This window comes from Chelmon rostratus, chromosome 2 (genome assembly GCF_017976325.1).
Source record: "Chelmon rostratus isolate fCheRos1 chromosome 2, fCheRos1.pri, whole genome shotgun sequence".
Lineage (NCBI taxonomy): Eukaryota > Metazoa > Chordata > Actinopteri > Chaetodontiformes > Chaetodontidae > Chelmon > Chelmon rostratus.
The window spans coordinates 29,612,039-29,630,614 of NC_055659.1; the positions used below are offsets into that span (position 1 = coordinate 29,612,039).

General features: G+C 39.5%; 2 protein-coding genes across 2 annotated transcripts; both read right to left on the reverse strand.

The window, feature by feature from the left end:
- Positions 1-1,914: 1,914 nt before the first annotated feature.
- On the reverse strand, positions 1,915-9,154 carry arfrp1 (ADP-ribosylation factor related protein 1). Its single transcript, XM_041952453.1, has 7 exons — positions 8,800-9,154; positions 6,546-6,633; positions 6,249-6,331; positions 5,867-5,948; positions 4,282-4,352; positions 3,609-3,709; positions 1,915-2,662 (listed from the first exon to the last, which is right to left on the reverse strand). The coding sequence occupies exons 1-7, from the start codon at positions 8,890-8,892 to the stop codon at positions 2,575-2,577; spliced, it is 606 nt and encodes a 201-aa protein (XP_041808387.1). The 5' UTR covers positions 8,893-9,154; the 3' UTR covers positions 1,915-2,574.
- Positions 9,155-11,163: 2,009 nt separating this feature from the next.
- Positions 11,164-18,576, reverse strand: LOC121613248 (chitinase-3-like protein 1). The gene is made up of 12 exons (XM_041946579.1): positions 18,549-18,576; positions 18,409-18,435; positions 18,105-18,309; positions 17,967-18,020; positions 16,699-16,864; positions 15,304-15,428; positions 15,080-15,200; positions 14,495-14,677; positions 13,422-13,538; positions 13,195-13,327; positions 11,755-11,950; positions 11,164-11,170 (listed from the first exon to the last, which is right to left on the reverse strand). Exons 1-12 carry the CDS (start codon positions 18,574-18,576, stop codon positions 11,164-11,166), a joined length of 1,362 nt encoding a protein of 453 aa, XP_041802513.1.

Consider the following 18,576-nt stretch of genomic DNA (forward strand, 5'->3'; position numbering starts at 1 on the left):
CTATGAAAACACAAAGTTTTCAATATTAATTGGATTGGATTGGAAATCCACAAAACGATTTCACAAAGTCAAACGTTGAATTCTGCTCTTTTTCTGCTATGGTTTTTGTTTATTGCAAAGTTTTGCTAATGTTAACTGTTGTCTAACCGTTTAAATCCAACTGGTCGGCTCTCACAGCCTGACAGATAGTCCAGAGGGCTAATGTGAGTGTGTCAGCAGGACATGTCAAATTGAAACACAACAACTTTTCTCTTTGAAATCAGAAATTTATTATCTTCTACCATATATGTGACTGACAGGGGCCACCACCATCTGTTTCTGAACCACTTCACACATCCCAAGTGTAACTGCTGGTATACAGTGATTGAGCCGAGGTCAGAGAGATTTCTCAGTGTGTTCAGCACACGTTGTGCATTTAGTTTTACTGTCCAGTTAGCCAAGCAGCTGTAGCGTCTCAACATGTCCCAATTCTGATCAACATTTCCAAAGTCAATAAAAAAAGACTTTTATTTTTGATCAAATTGTGACTGTTTTAGAGAGGTCAGAGGATATACAGGTGACATTAAGAAACCTAAAAAAACAACAGTTGCTGTTGAATCGTATATGTTGCACTCTGTAAAGACTGGTGCTGTGAATTGAGCTCCACTGAAATACCCTCTGCTATGAACAAAATAATGCAAAGAAATATATAAAAACCAACCTAAAAGTATAGAAAACTAATAGAGTAGTTACTCTCTTTTTCCTCTGAGCAGAAAAGCTCACAGTACTAGCTCACATTGTTAGGATTTGAACTCTCCACAGTACACAGAACTCAAAGTGAAGTCATGAGAAATGTCTATCTCTTCAAATCACAAGGTACTGGTTTTCATTTATCTCTCATGAATTTACCTTATAATAGCTACAAGAAGTCAAAAACAATATGAAAAAAAAGCATATTATACTAACGAGGAGGACCAATTCTTCCTCGTTCAGTGGAGACAGTGTACAGGCTGCAGAGCTCAAACCTGAAAGTCGAACTGAAATTAAAATTCAAACATTTGCTGAGGAATCATTCCACATGTCCATGATGACATTTCATTTATCTTTTTGCAGTTACTACACCCTCCACACTGGCACTGTCAGGGAGCATGAACGTTTGGTGATTTCAGCTCTTCCTACGTTACAATGTGATTCAAAACGCAGGTAAGAACAGAGTGCTGAGGTTACAGGACTACCTGCTGCTGTGAAGTCTGACAGTCCGCTCATCTGCCATCATGGCATCTGGAGGACAGACAGATAAGGTTGCAAACACAGCACTGAGTGAGCAGGAGTCTGACAGTCAGTCAGGAGGTGGTGAAGGAACAGAACTAAAGTGACTTATAGTGGGGATCAGTGCCAATGTTAGTAAGCTAGGCTAACTAGCTTGCACTTACTGAATGGAAATGCTCCTCACAAAAGCTTCATGTTGTACAGGGACAGACCAGTTCAGCTGTTTATGGCTGTTAGCTAACACTGTAGCTGGGTTTCCATCCAAATGTATCTCAAAATGTAACCACATTTCAAGAAAATGTTTCTATTCACTTCTGTTCTGTGATGATGAGAAGTTGGTTCATCAAGATAAGCAGCGGCTGGCACAAATTCTCTGGTCACAAAACAATCTACCACAGCAGAAGAAAAGAGCGAAACAAGATGACGTTTTTCAGAGAGTGCCGCTCTAACCTCAAAGAGCCAAACAAGATGACGTTTCTGTTTGTGTTGTGTATTCTGTGTGGAGCGATGAGATGTTTTAACTTTCTAACTTTTAACCTTTGCTGGAGCGGAAACAGCTGATCAGTCTTGTGAGTTAAATGTTTACTCATTCAGAACGTGTTTCCATCTCCCATTAGGAGCATTAATGTGTAAAGTTTTGTGAAACTGAGAAAGTTTTTTTTTTTCCCCCCCCCCAATGTTGTCATTACCATCAACCTTTTCTAATGCGATATTTCAAAATGTGCATGATTACACTTTAATGGAAACACTTGTAAAAACACCTTGTGACAGTGTCCATAGGTAGTGTGACATTCTGCAGTCAGTACAGGGCCATGGAAGTTGACAGCACGTCTACTAGCACCGCCCATCCTTTCTTCAGAAATTCAACAGTATAATCTTAGAAACTTCAAGAGAATTCAAATTTCAGTTCAACTTTTAAACTGTGGGCTAAAACTGTTTAATTAATCTGACACTGTGAACAAACAGAGAACCACTGTATTACAGTTTAGTATACTTGATGTGAGAACAGTGTTCCTGTGCTGCTGGGATCATAGTGCAGGGTGTCAGTCAGTGAAGCTCCCACCCCCAGCCAGCACCAGAGACCGGGGCCGCTACTCACACATGAAGCAGGAGAAACCACAACACCGTTTCTAAAAGACGTCCATTCAAAGCACAACTTAAATTATGCTCGGTGATTAAAGTACTGCCACACCCCGAAAAGCAGAAACGGTTCAAAGTGACGGCAAACACGAGGAGAGAGGAGAGTTATCAGCTCCAGGGTTCACATGGAATGTCTCGGAGGGGAAATGACAGTCCAAAAGAAGAATCACCAGTGCTGATGACTTCTTACGTGATGTCCTTCTGTCTGGGAGGCCTGTGAATGTTTCTGACCACACACTTCACCATCCACTCAATGCCCTCGTTCACGCCTTCCCTGCAGCAGAGCAAATAAGTGCGTCATTTAGTAGCATTTTAAATTCCTTCTGACCAAGTTCATAAAAAGGAACACCCCTTAGGTCAAGATGGCAGAGCACGTCTGCATGAAAAATGAAAGCAGTATGCAGATGGGAAACACTATGAACAAGTACATAATCATCTCAAAAAAAAAAAATCCAAAGCATCTACTGTATCAGTTCAAGCCAATATTTCTGTGTGAGCTTAAAATACGGAAATACAAAAAAAGCTACTTTTTAACACTTTCTTACAAGTGATACCTGAATGCAATACACACTTAACGGTTAATATGTTAATATCACATCAGTGCATCATTGCACCTGACAACGAAACATGTGGAGTGCTGGGCTTTCTGAGAGAAATGACAGATGAGTTTGTTTTTTTTTAATAAAAGGCAAGCCAGTGTGCTGTGATGAAAAAGGCCAGTCTCAGAGTCATTACAGCTACAAGCATGCTGACCTGGATGAGCTGCAACGACTAATGTGCTTGGATAAAATGAATGCACAAGAAAGATTTATTCCAAAAGGTCTGTGACCAACGTCTGGGGCTGCCGCTGAGTATGGCCCTCAAAGGATACGTTTCTTTTTGTTGTTTTTTTTAACCACACCAAAATTTTCATGCATTTGTTTGATTTTCTAGGCGGATCAGAAGACATCAGTAATGTATTTATATCTCATGACTTCAGTGTGAGATAACCTTGAATGCAATATTAATAGTTTTTCCAAGGTGTTTTGTACAGCCATGGTCAAAAAGACGTGACCATAAACTCACACCACAACAACATGACTGCCTGTCACAAAAACACTATCTCTGATTAACTTCTACTTCAGGAACTGAACATCCTAAGCTTCAAAAAGGAAGGATTGTATTTGACAGGTTGCTGTTGCACACATTTGATTCACCATTTAGCACGGTAGCAGTCTTACCCTGTGAGGGCAGTACAAGGCTGGACTAAACAATCCCTCTTGCCGATCTTCGGGGCAGAGTCACTGAAGGCAGTTTTAATGTCCGGCACCGACAAACAGTTCTGAGAAGAGAACGGACACGAGACATGACTGAAGGCTCCAACAGCAAAGACAAAACTGTCCAGACCACACTAGTGATGATCTTGAATATTGTACTATGAATTGTTCATAACCCAAAGATTTTCAGCTTACAATGAAAGAAAACAGCAAGAAGCAGCAAGTCCTTACATCTGAGAAGCTGGAGTTACAAGTTATCAGTGAAATGCTAGCTTAGTGTGGATAGAAGTACTGTACAAAAACTAGGACTAAATCTATTCATACGAGAGCACACACGTCATGAAACACTGTGCGTATACACTATGCAGCACTGCTGATGAAAAAACACAGGGTTTTTTTCCAGTGCAGGACTTCAGTGCCTGCTCTGTGGACTCAGTAACAGCTCCTCTCAGCTCTCATGGTTTAAACAGAATATTGGGCCCCAGGCCGGTTGTTAAATCATGTATTCCTTAAACTGATACCATCAGAGCACCTGACCACTCTGGAAGGTCTAAACATAAAGAGTAATCTGTGCTTTAAACTAAAAGTGCATTAACCTGAACATAGTCTTAGTGAGGTTAAATAGATCACACAGTACCGGTACATCCTGCTTGTTGGCCAGCACGAGGAGGGGGACGCCCTCTAACACCTCACTGCTGATCATTTTCTCTGGAGGAGATGAGAGTTCAGTTATTGATTCAACAGCTAGCAATCAAATGTTTCCATCATCACACTCACACCTTTCATGTTTTGAGGCTGTTGATTTTAATACACTGAAGACGTAACATGCACTAAAACACTGATGCTACTGTTTAAATGTCGAAGCAGACATAAGCCTGTTGACCACGTCCTTATTTTAGTGGAATTAAATCACAAAATAACAAAGTCTGACTAAATTTTAAGGATAGTTCAAGTCTGTCTTAAAATAATATTTGAACATTGAAACAGGTTTTTGCTTGCTGTAATCATTTTTCCTGATTACACTGGACCTTACTGCTTTCAATGCAAGTGATGATAGACAAAATCCAATGTTTTTGCAGTAAGTTTATCTGAAGCTAAAATGAGGTTTCAGCACTCTGAGCTAATATCAAGTAGAGATCTGTCAGAGCATAAACTCCCTCTTTTGTTCCTATCCCTCCACTGCAGCTCAACGCAGTCACAGGAAACACAAAGAGACTTCATTTTGGAAGATATCAACCTGTTTGGCTAAATATTCACTTAAGCTTTAGACAAACTTCAGAATATATATTTGTACAAAATAAGAACTGTAGATTTTGCCCCCCATCACTCACACCGATCAGCCACAACAGTAAGCCCCTGACAGAGTAAATGAATAACACTGATCATCTTGCTACAATGCAGTGTTGTGCTGGGAAACCTTGGGTCTTGGCATTCATTTGGATATTACCCTGACACGCACCACTTAAACAAGACCAAGTATACCCCACCTCCATGGCAACTGCATTCCCTGATGGTTGTGAAATCTTAATCCAGGTTTGATTCCTGCCTTACTCTCCTGCTTCATCAGATCCTGCTATGCCTATTTGTATTATTGAACCTGAGGTAGTAGAAAGCTGTGGCCCTGACTTAATCTCAGCTGCTGCTAACCAGTCTATTTTAGAACAAAGGCTCTCAGTATGTTTCAAGTCTGTTATTGTTCCTGTGCCAAAACAACATAATGCATTAAGGGTTTGATCCCTGGCCCCTGCAATCTACATGTTAAATTATCCTTAGGCAGATACTGAACACCCAAATTTCTCCTGATGTGATATCAGTGAGCAGGTGTCTGTGAATCATCGTGTTTTTTTAACTGTGCTTTTTTAAAAGACTAAATATTTTAGAAAAGGACAGCCAGGTTCTGCAACAGCATCTACCCAGAGGCCTTTGTGCCCTCAATTCTTAAATCATTCAAGTGCTGTTATTATTCCTGTCTGTATGACACTGTAAGGGTATGCATGCAATGGGGTAGCATCTCCATGAGAATGCTTGTTTTAAATTTTTTATTACCATTAATTATTAATTGATTTACTTTCACAGTATTTCTTAAGTGAGGTGGGGTTTTGTGGTTTTTGTTCTGAGGAAGCTCAGGAAACAAATTCCTATCACCTAGGCTAACTTTAAGGGTTGTTTTAAATATAGGTGCACACATTACAAAGCATGGGGTTGCAGAGTGCGTTACTCACCAAAGGCCTCCTTTGATTCTGACAGGCGCTCTTCATCAGTTGAATCTATCACATAGATGACTCCATGGGACTCAGCATAGTACTAAATAAAAACATGAGGAATACAAAGAGGATATCAGAGCAGGCTCCTCGGCTGGAGTAACAAACGCTGTACACGCTAACCTATTAATGAAGGGCATTTCCTCAAGTAATTTGTATTTCTTTTTTTTAAATATCGCAATAAATATCGTATCGTACCATGAGTATTCACATATGTAAATTCTGTCTTTAAAATAGGAGAAGACAAAGAGAACTTTCAGGACAATCATGGAATGTGTGTGTCAGTATGAGGCTGGTGAAGAATTCCCCTCAGGATACTGTTGGTGTTGGATGTTTAACTCACTTTGTCCCACAGAGACTGGAGCTCCTCCTGACCTCCCAGATCCCAGAACATTAGACGAGCCTTACCCACATCTATTGTACCAACTGTGAAGGAAAGGGAGAAACCAATAAGAATGTCACAGAGAAGCTGGAGGATTCAAGCACCTACACTAAATTATAAGACAAGCAGCAGCAGGTGAATGAAAAAGAGCTGCTGTTCATTTGTCTTTTAGAGAGCTCATATGCAATAATATAATGCTACCTTAGTCTTCATAAGAAGCACAACTGCAGACAAACTGGAACTACTGAATCTACTTACTGTTCAGGCCAACTGTGGTCGTGATCTTGGATAAGTTCATTCCTTTATAGTTCTTACTGAACTTTGTTTTGGTTTGCTCCAGAAAGGTCTGTGAAGAGAGAAGGGGACACAGACACACAAGCCAAGTAGACACATTTATATTCAATGATTCACATGACAGGAAGAGGACTTTCTACACTTATAGTAGGTGACAATTGCAAAGGTATTTAACTCTCTCCTGATTTATTAAGTTTCACGCAGTGGTGGAGAAAAAAAAAAATACCAGTGAGTATAAAAAAACATTAACTCAACTAATAAGCAAAGTATAATTTAAAGGTATGAGTATATCTATTTAATGAGGTGTGAAGGCAGGCTGCCTTTTTTGAAAAAACAAAATAAATATAAATTCACCTCCACTGTAAATATGCTTTGAAATGCATCAGAAATTCCCTCATTTTTCAACTGTGATACAGCTTCCAAAATAGGTTTCTAGTCAGTCATTCTACTGTACAGTTTTCGAGAACATTAAAGAAAAGGCGACGGCTATGCGAGCCAAGCAGCAGACTACTGTTCGAGCTGTGGCTATGAAAGCAGGTATTTTTAATGCTCCGGACCTTTTGGAGCTGTGTTTGTGGTTTCAAACAAGGTATTTTAAGCCAAAACATGATCTTTTCAAAACATGACGGTTTTTGTGCAGAAACCGAACCAAACTCTAAGCACTGTGCTGTCACAACACAAAAATGATGACTGAAACATAGAGAAATGTGAAGTTTCAACATTTCTGCGGTTTGCAGATAAGTACAATGGGCTGTACTCCTTCATAACTGAATTTTGATTTAAAACAAACAAACAAAAACTGTTTTTTTTTAGGTTTGCCAAAAATCCTGTTCAGACTGACCCTGACTATGACCATATAAACTCTGGTCACTTTACTGTACAGTGATGAAGAAAACTGAAGGCTAACTCCCACAGTCAGAAACATTAAAACAAAGAGGCTGATATAATGCCAATGGTATCCTGTTTACAATTATTTACAATTGGAGAGAAATTTACAGGGGAAGCGACCTCCAATGTCAAAATGCTTTGTAACACTACAACAATTTTGTTAGATCTGAAATTTCATAAACAATTTTTCTCAAGAGCTTTGTGGAAGATTCCACTGGATTCATCCTGAACATGTTCTCTGTTTCCATTTGTTGTATTATGGTAATCCACTGTACCACTGTGAAGTAATTTGCAGTTAATATCACCTGCCATCCCAATGTTCATTGCTATACTTGCACTTTTTCCTCATGTTTCACCTTTCATGCAAATGTATTCTTCACTGGATCGCTGCATACACCAATGCAACACATGACAATTCCCTCACATTTTAATTTTCAGAAAACATTTCATTGTGAGGTCTGCTGAAACATGCTGGAGCCTTGTTCAGAACTGCTATTACTAATACTAATGCTTTGAGGTCAATCTAGTCAAGTGTTTAGGAGAACTATTAATTAGAATTGTCCTCTAGTGTTACTATATGCTGTAAAACCTAGACTGATCCCTTACATTTGAAGATCTTCTATGGAGGGTTTGCTAAAGCTCCCATTCAATACCTGCTTAGTATATATTTGACTGTAAGTATATTAAATATTAAACCCCACTGCTGACTCCAGAAAATTTAAGGTAAAGTCAGCTCCATCGTCAACATGAATTATTAGGCTATGGCCAGACATTTTCCTCGTTTTTTGATGCCTCAATAATCCATGAAGAAGACATTTTTATGAAAAGTGAATTTTCGTTTTTGAAAGTGTAAATAAGACGGTGAGGGGTAAGTTTGCATTGAGCTTTATGTGGTCATTACCAGGGTCTGTCTGAACAGAACACCTGATGAAAATGTTTTTGAGACAGTCAAAATACTGAGAACTTGTCTTGAATGCACTTTGACTTTGACAAAGCCTTTCCCTTTAATTTTTTCCAAAATAGCAGTAAAATAATTTCAGATTTCTTATGGCCGTAGTCAGGGTCACTGTGAACAGGACTTTACAAAACTGTACAGTACCTGGAAGATTAGCTAACGTTAGCATCACTGCACATTGAACAGACACGAAACAAAACAGCGGCTGGACCGGGTTTTTGTTAAAGACAGCTCGTTTGACCGCAGTTTGACAGCCAACATGTCAGAAAAAAGGACAACTAGCCAAACAGAGCTGACTCCAGCAGCACAGAACACAGTAACCAACACTGTCGACCCAGTTACAACGTTAGTAAATTCAACTTCAGCTTCACTTACCGTTTTTCCAGCGTTATCCAATCCCAGGATCAAAACGCAGTATTCGTCCTTTTGGAACATGTATTTATATAATCCAGATAATAAAGTGTACATTTTCGATCAAAATTGTAAACAATACAAGCACTTGCTAACTAGTCTTGCCAATTTTAGCTTGATAGCATAGCTTAGCCTACATATGAAGCCAAACACAACGACGCACGCCACTGTGGCTTCATTGTAATGAAAATCAGTAAACGAGTCAGTAAACTCGAGTGAATAATAATCGCAGATGCACCAAAATAAGTCAGTAAAAGTCGTCGCTCGTAGTAGTAGTTTTCTTCCTACTCTGACTCTAGCTCTGCAACACAGCAGGGACGATACGTGTAACCTGAAAAGGAAGTACCACTGAAGGTCTTCTGGGAAATGAGGTTCACTGTGTCTCGTTATAGAACGTGCTGTTAAAGGGATATGCGCTTAAATAAAACGACATTTCCCAGAAAGCACTTTGGTGTTTTTCTGCAATTCATGAAGCGTACTCACGTTACAAGAAAAATCCACCGTAAAACAGAATTTACCTGAATTTCACAGATGGAAATCAGCTCAAGACATGAACGTCATCTGCTGATGCTGTTCGCTGTGAGTTTGTGACTCATTCAGTAGGTCAACAGAGTCTCTCTTTGACTTATTTTACCCAAACGACTTTATGAGTTTTCCAATTATTTACATTAGAGCATTTATAAAGCTGTTCTATTTGCTGATATTAAATTAAATATGGCCACTGCTTGCCTCTGACCTTAAAAAATGCTATATTAAACTGTCCAACAACAGCAATCATCATCCTTATCATCATCATAAACATCAGCTGGTATGTGTTCTGTATAAGTATAAGTTGGTCAAGGGAAAGTAATGTAGGTCAACCAACTAGATACCATACCATCACCAGTAAAAACATCCAAAGCAACTATTCCAAATTCATAAATAAAATACAACAGTGTAAACACCTTATGATGCTTGAGAGGAGTAATCAGCATTTACACTTCAAATATAAATCTGTAAAGCTGCAATATTTCATTTTCATCTCTAGGTTGCAGAAAAGCATTAAAACGAGGTGACAGGTATCATATTGTAGAGTACTGTTGTGACGTTCACGAACGAACTGGTTCTTTTGAACGGCTCGTTAACATGAACGATGGGAACCGAGTCGCAGCTGGGAACCGTTCTTGTTTTTTTCAGAGTTACAAGGGGAGGAGCGCTGCCCAGCTGCACGCTGCTTATTAGATATGCAAATAGCATCACGCCACCTTGTGCACGCTGCCTTCACGTGAGTGCGCCAGTAACAAAAAAAAAGCAAAGCACTGTCAAAGCAGAGTGATGTGGCGCCACCCTGTGGAATATTTACAATTAATCCAGATCAGACTTTAAAATCTAATCCACACATGTCAAATAAGGTTAAAATCAATATTTCAGAATGATTCAAACTCATATTGGTGGGATATCTAAATTCATTCCTCCCAGTGGTTATTTCCAAGATAAAACGAGTTGAGGCCAGACTGCCTTCTTAAAACTTAATAAATATAAAAATGAGCCAAATGGGCCAGTTTTTTGAACAGCTCTTTGAAAGGAACGGCTCACCAAGATCCGGCTCCCCTCAAAGAGCCATAAATCCCATCTCTATTGTAGAGCAGTGAGAGTAAGAGACACATTCGATACACAGCTCTCACATTTCTCATAGACATCTGATTCAGTGTTGATATCAATAATATTGAAGGTTTAATGATCCACTTTATTGCTAAAAATCTCTTTTAATCTCCCTGGCTGTTGTACACGTAGGCTTATAACATCTTATAAGTAATGTGCATAACTCCATTGTGAGAACATCAGTTATGAAGCTATTCTAATCCTCAGGTCTATACTTTTGTAGAGGCAGGGATGTATTTCTCACCTGGTACTAGGTGTGTGTGTGTGTGGAGCTGTTAGTGTGTGTGTGTGTGCGTGTGTGTGTGTGTGTGTGTGTGTCACTGGGTGAGTGATTGCCTGATGAATATCACCTGCACCTGCCTGTGAATTTGGTTGCTTGGCACAATGAGAGAGGAGACAGGGGCTGATATTCAGTTGACAGGCAAGATTTACCATCACATAGTCCAGTAATGCAAGTCCATCTGCATAGATTGTATGTTGAAGGTAACCTGGAATTGAAAGGGTCAAATAAACAAGTCAAACTGTATTCCCCTCTCTGTGACTAATTTAGTTTTGATAGTCACGCAACAACTTTAATAAGTTAAAGTGAAGACGAACATAAACCAAAGTCAGTCAAAGTCAAAGTCAGCTTTATTGTCAATTCTGCAGTATGTATAAGACAAACAGAGAATCAAAATTTCGTTACTCTTAACCTCTGTGACAAGACATATGTTAAAAAGAAATAAATAAAAACTGTACAATCTAAACAATGACACACCATTGCACCCAGGTCATGTAGCTTGTGGGGTTTTTATTGTAATTAAGTGCTTGGTGTTGAAAGTGTGGCCCATTTACTTGACCTTCTAATGTGTAGGATTCACTAAGTGTTTGACTTTTTTTTGACCAGAGTTTGATAAAAATTCTGACAATACTGTATGCATGGGTCTAAACGCTGCGTTATATTTAAAATACTTACATGACTTACCTGCATGTACCTTAGTTGCCTCACTGGGCCTTATTGGCAGCGTTAAAGGGTTTACATTCTTGTACCATTTTTCCTTTCATAGTAAACCAGGAGCTTTACTTAAACTATTGTAAACAAAGCAAAATCACCTGTTATTCCATATAATTAACAAATGAAATAGAGTGGCTATTACAAAGGTGACTATAACTAAGTTCTTTGACGGTATAGTTGTCCCTGCGCTGCTGTGCTCTGTTCCCAGGGTGTGGCATTTTGTCACAAATGTCTTCCTCTGCACACATCTGTAGAATGTCTTCGGATTATCTGATCTCATATACAGTCCGTCAGCCCTGCGTGAGCAGAAGCGGCTGACAGGATACACAACGGTGATGTTCTGGAAGCAGCTGTTGTCTGGCTTTGCTGTGGCGCTGCTGGCTGTGGTGAATTGTTCCTGTGGGGGTTGTGTGCTGTCAGAGGGAGAGGAAGAGGTTTTGGGTAGAGATTCAGTGGGAGTTGTTTCCTGTGCTGACCAGTCTGGAAAAAAAAACCAAAACAAAACAAAGCATTGAAATCAATTTTGCAATTCTGTTTAACAATGAAGGATGTATTTTAAAGGTGAATCCCACAAATTCTGCACATGACATGACTGAATGTTACTGCTCCGCCTGTGAATATAGTCGTGTAAAGTTGTCTGTGGCTCTGGAGGAGTTTTGCCTGAGAAAATAAAACTTGACAAAAAGCCAAAAATGAGACAACCCTGATGACATCATCAGAGTTACTGTGGGCCTGCTTTACAAACTTGTCTTGGCATCTGGAGTTTGAAAGATAAAGGCAATTTTCACAAGAAGGTCTAACTAAAAGATGCTCTTTGTTGAATTGCGGAAAATGTAGTATGTAGTGTTTCTTGATCTTGCCCAAAATAGGGACTACAAGTCAGAAATCACTTTATTTCTAGCCTTCTTTTTTTCTTTTCTTTTTTTTTCTTGAGAGGGCCAAACTATATGGAAATACAATACTAAATTGCCAGATTTTTTAGGTGTCTTGATGTAAGAAAATAGGTGATAAATGATGTTCAGCTTTTTAGCCTACATATTTGTTTTTTATTAAAATGTCAGATTTTACCTTCTATGATTTAACTTACTGATGTGTCTTCCATTTTTCATTTTCCCAGCTTCCATTATGTCCTTTCTTTAATTTGAGGATACACTACCAGTGTGCCATGCAGAAGAATGAGAAGGTGTCCAACCAATGGAGTAACACAACTTCTAATTTATTCATCCCAAATTAGAATAATTAATCTGCAGAAGGTCCCGTTCAAGATTACACTGAACTTGATAGGAGAGAATAATTCCTTGTCACAAAATCACATTTTTCTGCCTTTTCTCTACTGATTCAATTTTCTTGTGAAATACTGGATCCTTTTCAGCCCTCTAAAATTATTCAAATAAGCAATTTGAATATTTCTTACTGGCCTTGAGTCACAGACATAATAAACTACATGGCAAGGAGTCACACAGCGACATTGCTTTGTTCTAAAGGGACACACAGGCTTAAAATGTAAATTTAATGAATAACTTCACTCTTGGTTTCTGAAGGCATCACCATTAATTATGATGAACCACTTAAAAGTATATCATTATATTATGTCTAGGGTATAACTGGTGACATGCTGCATGAAAGCACAGTACAAGGACCTTTTTGGATTTTGAATTGAGGACACTGGCTCTCAAAACGTCTCTCTGTCCATGAACTGAACCAATGTCCCTGGACAGCCTCACCTTCACTGAGTTTATCCTTTAGATGTGATATCAGTGGATATTTGCCCCGCTCACAGAACTGTCCAGAGAAGTCGTCCATATCGAGTGTCCACACAGCAGCTCCTCCCAGCTGCCTGCTCTTCAGATAGTCCACCTGTTAGACAGTCAGAGGGAGGACAACAAGGCTCACATGTAGAGAAACTTGCTGAAAGATCTGTTCTTTTCCACAACAAAGCCATAAACTGTACCTTGACATCATAGCTCCTCTGGTCATCAAAGCCGACCCACTGATTGCCTTTGACAGCGTAGGGAACTTTCTGACCATCAATCCACTGAACTGAGGTGCCTTTCAGGAAGGAGCAGGTCTGATTAAAAAAAAAAAAAAAAACAATTGAAAGCACCTGCAGCACTAGGAGTAGTAAAGACTGTGGTTGATGGTAGCAGAGGTAGTAATGGTACCACTAACACCAGTACAGCTGGAGTCCAGCAGCATTAGTAGTAATAGTTATAAGGTCCCAGGGTCATGATAAGGCTGTGAGGACACAGTGCAGGTGACATGACTATGCAGACACAAACACAATGAATTACTCAAAACCTGATTCAAGATTTTCCTTTGAGTTATCACAATTTGAAACATTAAATCTGATCTAAAGCATATGTACAGGCCAGTCATGCCATTATTTTCAGAATAGGTATTAAAGCTCATTTGTCATGATTTCTCTTTTCTCAAGTAAATGCAGGCAGTGGAAAAGATGTCAGCATCATAGACAGCAGAGAAATATGATCATCTACTTGAATGACATCACTGACAGGTTTCTGAACTCAAGGGATGTTGGACTGGATTTGTGTTAATGTTACTGTAAATAGAGATATAAAATCAAACTGTGGGCAATGAGGGGGAAGCCTGAGTAGAGTTTAGCCAGACCAAGCTGGCAGTTAAATGCTTTCACTGTACACATAAGAAGTAAAACTAACAACTGAGACCATCACACTTGTAAAGGATGTAAAGAATGCAGCAATTTGTATATGAAGTTATGTTAAAGCTCCTTTCACTACAGTCTTGTTCTTGCAAAAAAGAGTGAGAGTGCATGATTCAGACAGCTGCAGTACAGACTCCCTGCAAAGTGCTGACAACATTCAGTGCTGTGGCTCCTGGTTATGTCAGTTACCAGGTACTGCAATCAAGCACACAGTGATGACTGCTCAGTATAGTGGCAGTAGTCATATTATCAGTGTTAGCATTAACAATAGCAGTGTCTGTGGTCAAAGTTGAAATTGTTACTAATGTGACCATGTAGTCGCGTAAATGTGTTCTTGTTACCTCATAGTAAGACCAGACACCAATCTGCTGGGTGTAGGGCCCGGGTGAGGCAGGGCCGCTGACTGGGGCTCCCAGGCCCGATGCCGTGGTGGAGAGTGTAAAGGAACGAGCATGAATGGGGCAACCTAGCAACAGCTTCCCTGCTGGGGCTCCTCGCTCCATCCAGTCCTGCATAACGTAATCCTGACAGAAAAGAAAGAGACATTAATTAAGTGGAAAATCTCTATCAAACCGGTTTACTTCCTTGGGTTGTAGCTGTGACATCATGGTTGTATGGTAAAAAAGCAGATATCTGGAACTATCCAATCATATAAACTGTAACTGACTCTTTTGACCACCTGGGGGCAGCAGAAAAAAGATATTGACAGACCATCTCCTGTACAGTGAATTTAGTTATACATGTAGCCTTTCATTTACAGTCCTGAGAGTTATCATGCAACTCTGCATTTCAATTTCCTAGCAATCCGACTGCACCAAAGTGGCCAGAAATCAGTTAAATTTGCATTTGCCTGACTAAAATGCTGAAAGGGTATTTATATGTAGTTCAATAAACATTCAACTGGTACTGTACATAAAAGGTAGCACTAAAAAATGGATAATTACTATGCTAGCATTGCTTTCAGAGTAGAGTGAACTGTGGTGGGCCGTCACTTGATCTTGACTACCATGTAGGTCAAAAGTCTTAACACTGATGAAGTCCAGGTACCTAAACACACACAAACACACACAAAATCACACTCATAGAAGAAACTGTGATCATGTAATGTCCAAAGTATTTGGTATTGGAGCTGACATAAAGAAAGTCTTACTTTGATATCTCAGAGGGTTCATATCCCGTATCATTAACATCGGTTTGTGCTGCCACGGCTGCAGAGAGCATCAGTTGTGTGTTACTTCCTCCAATGCTCTCAGCTTCATAAGCCTCTGAAAGCTCCTAGAAATCAATAGAAATCCATTTAGAGTTGTTTTAGTCAGTGGTCCAAAATGTACCTCAGATCAACAGATCACATTATGTTTCCTATCACTGCAAACCACATTTGATTTTCACCCATCTTGCCATCAGCCAGGTTCTGGTGTTGTAAAATAACACATCACACTGAAATTCCTATCTGATGTGGAGCAGCTGTTCAATCTGTTGTAATAGTGTGACAATCAGTTTTAAGTAACAATTAACATACATATATTCTGTGTGTGCATTATGAGTGTATTATGTCAATGATTGTCCTTACAAGGACAGAAACACAAGAGTGTGTGTGTGTGTGCCCAAGTAGTGTCAAGACAGACATGACAAAAAAACCCATCATAATAATGAGTAGTTGATGGCATGTTCTATTAAACAGGCTCTCAGAATTGTAATTATACTTCTTTCTGAGGAAAGCAGCATTTCTGTGACTATAATGCATTGATCAATGTGAAGAGACGAATAAAAATAGTGATTATGTGATAACCACAAACTGGGGAAAACATTCACCAACTGTGCAAAAAAAAAAGCAAATGTAAATGCAAATATGTTGTTTTTGTATGTCATCACATTGAATGTAGCAGAGAATTGTTGCTCACCTCAAATGCTCTGAATGCCAATGAGTGCAAGGTTTGTATTCATTGCAGGCAAAAGAGTTTCAATTTACCAGCCGAAAAACAATATCAAAGCCCGTAAACATAAAGTATCAGGGTAGCAAGCCTCAGCTGGAGCTTCTCATGAAAATATTCCTTTTTATATTTGAAACTTACATTCAAGCCACAGAAATGAGCCATTGTTTTGTAGCGTAATGCAACTTAATAACAAAGACTCTGAAAGATTAAACATGTTAAAATGAAAAAAAAAAAAAAAAACTTAAATCAGAACAGGGATTAAGCAAAATTTTAGAGGGAAAGGAAAGCAGGAAAATGCTCTCTGTGGTGGTCCAAGTTAAAGGCCCCCTTTGAGTGCCCTTCCAGTGGAGAAAATGTAATGTTATGCCATTGGCTGGCCTACATTCTAGACACTAGCTGGTCTCTGTGTGCCTCTCAGTGGTTGAGTAATTACTTCCCTGTGTGTTTTTATGAAAGAAGTGTAGTAGTTCAACTTTTAATCGAGTCACATAATACAACTATTCTCATTTTAACCAGGGTTTGGAGCTCTTTCACCATCAATGCATCACAGCTTTCTTTAGCCCCCCCTCCTCGGACAGCATGAGTCCTCCACTGGTCTCCTGTCAGTGTACCTTGCAGAGCAGAGTGAACCTCTGCTTGTCCTCTGCAGGACTTCCACGAGCAACAGGGTACTCCCAGTCCAGATCCAGACCATCAAATCCATGAGTCCTTAGGAATTTGATTGACGACTGGATGAATGTCTGACGGTTGGCTGGAGTGGACATCATGATGGAAAACCTGCAGTAAGTGATGAGAAGGTTGCTCGTTCTCTAAAATGAACTTAAGTAATTTGAAGCCCACTGAAACACATTTGTAATTTGACAATTTTTAGTCTGCACAGCATCAAAACAATGATAACTGCACATCTGGAGATCCAAGTTTCAACAGCCAAACACAAATTGCTTTCTTTGCTTGACCAATGCTCAAAAACCGTAAAGATTTTAAATTTACAGCAGTGAGAAAATCAACAAATCTGTTTTTTTCTTTTCTTTTGCATTTTTTACTGTATAACTGAATTAAATATTATTGTTATTATAACTACTATTATTATGTTGTTGATTTATTAGGCCTGTGGTAAGTGAGCTGGGGGGTTGGCAGAAACAAGTTGTGACATACTGACGTATCTTTTAAGTCCATATGGCATCCAGCAGTTATGGAGCAACATTATCATTGTCATGTTTGTGGCCATCTGATGAATGAAAGTCCAATATTCACTCTCTTTGGCTCTGTTTTTTTTATCTACCAACTCCTGAGGGAAATATCTGCTCTTTTAGCTGCTAAATGCGCCACTCTGTTTCCCTGACAGTCTCTAACTGTGTCTACCTTCTTGTTTGAGAGCTTTTCACTGAAAACAGCTGAAAGTGACGCTGTGAGAGCAGTGACAGTGAACCAGAACAGTAAATCTGGGGGCTGGACAGCTGAACAAGAGCTGAAGCTCACCGGAGAGCTCTGTAAAGATGAAGGGAGCGGCAGCTTAAGGTCATAATTCACATTGCCATTTGATTCATTGAATAAAAATTTTGATCTAAGATGCTTAAAGTAAAAACGATAGAAAAACTCACCACTCACAACTGTGCAATAACTATCAGCATTCCACAACTGCTGATGTGTACTTGCACAGATTCAGAAATAAATGTTTTCTCAGATCCAAGTTACATTTTTAAGTCTTAAGCCAGTGTGGCCATTCGTCTGTCCTCATACCCTGGTCAATAGTCATTCTTTACAGCCAAACAGTCACTTGGGAAAGCAGTAAAATCAAATTGTTCCTCTGCAGCTGTTCTTGCTTTCAGTCAGCAGGTGGAGGAGTTTCATAAACAGTTAGCAATAGACATCAACTCACTGAGATCCATCGTTCTCCTCTCTAACCGACAGTAAAGTCTTCAGTCTGGGGTTTCTGTTCAGGTACACACACAGAAAATGAGAGACTGATTGAGCAGACATTTTAAATCCCACATGCATCATTTCCACCGATTCTTACCTGTTCTTGAGCTCAGTGAATGATTTATAGAGGCTTTTCTCATTCCACTCGTACTCAGTGATCTCATTGGCATGGCTGATGATGGCGAAGGCGTAAACCAGGTGGGTACAGAGGAAGGGGTCCGTGTCTTCTGGCAGGAATTTCCCCACACCTGTTCTGTACCGCGACCAGTTGGTAAAATAACACACCAGTTTGGCTGTGGTTGCTGAGGAAAAGCAAAACATTAGTTGTGCGCACAATACTGATGTTTAATGAAAATATGATTTCCTATTCCTATTTCCTGTTCTTAAAAAATGTTGCTTACCAAACTGAATGAAGAACTGCAGAGCCACTGCAAGGGGTGTAATTCACACATTATTACAGTTTAAATAAGTGTCCTATATTTAGCAAATCAAAGACATTAAAATGACAGTAAATATAGGAACAACGCATGAAGCTCCTCACCCAGTGTGCTTGCTATTCCTGCGTTCAT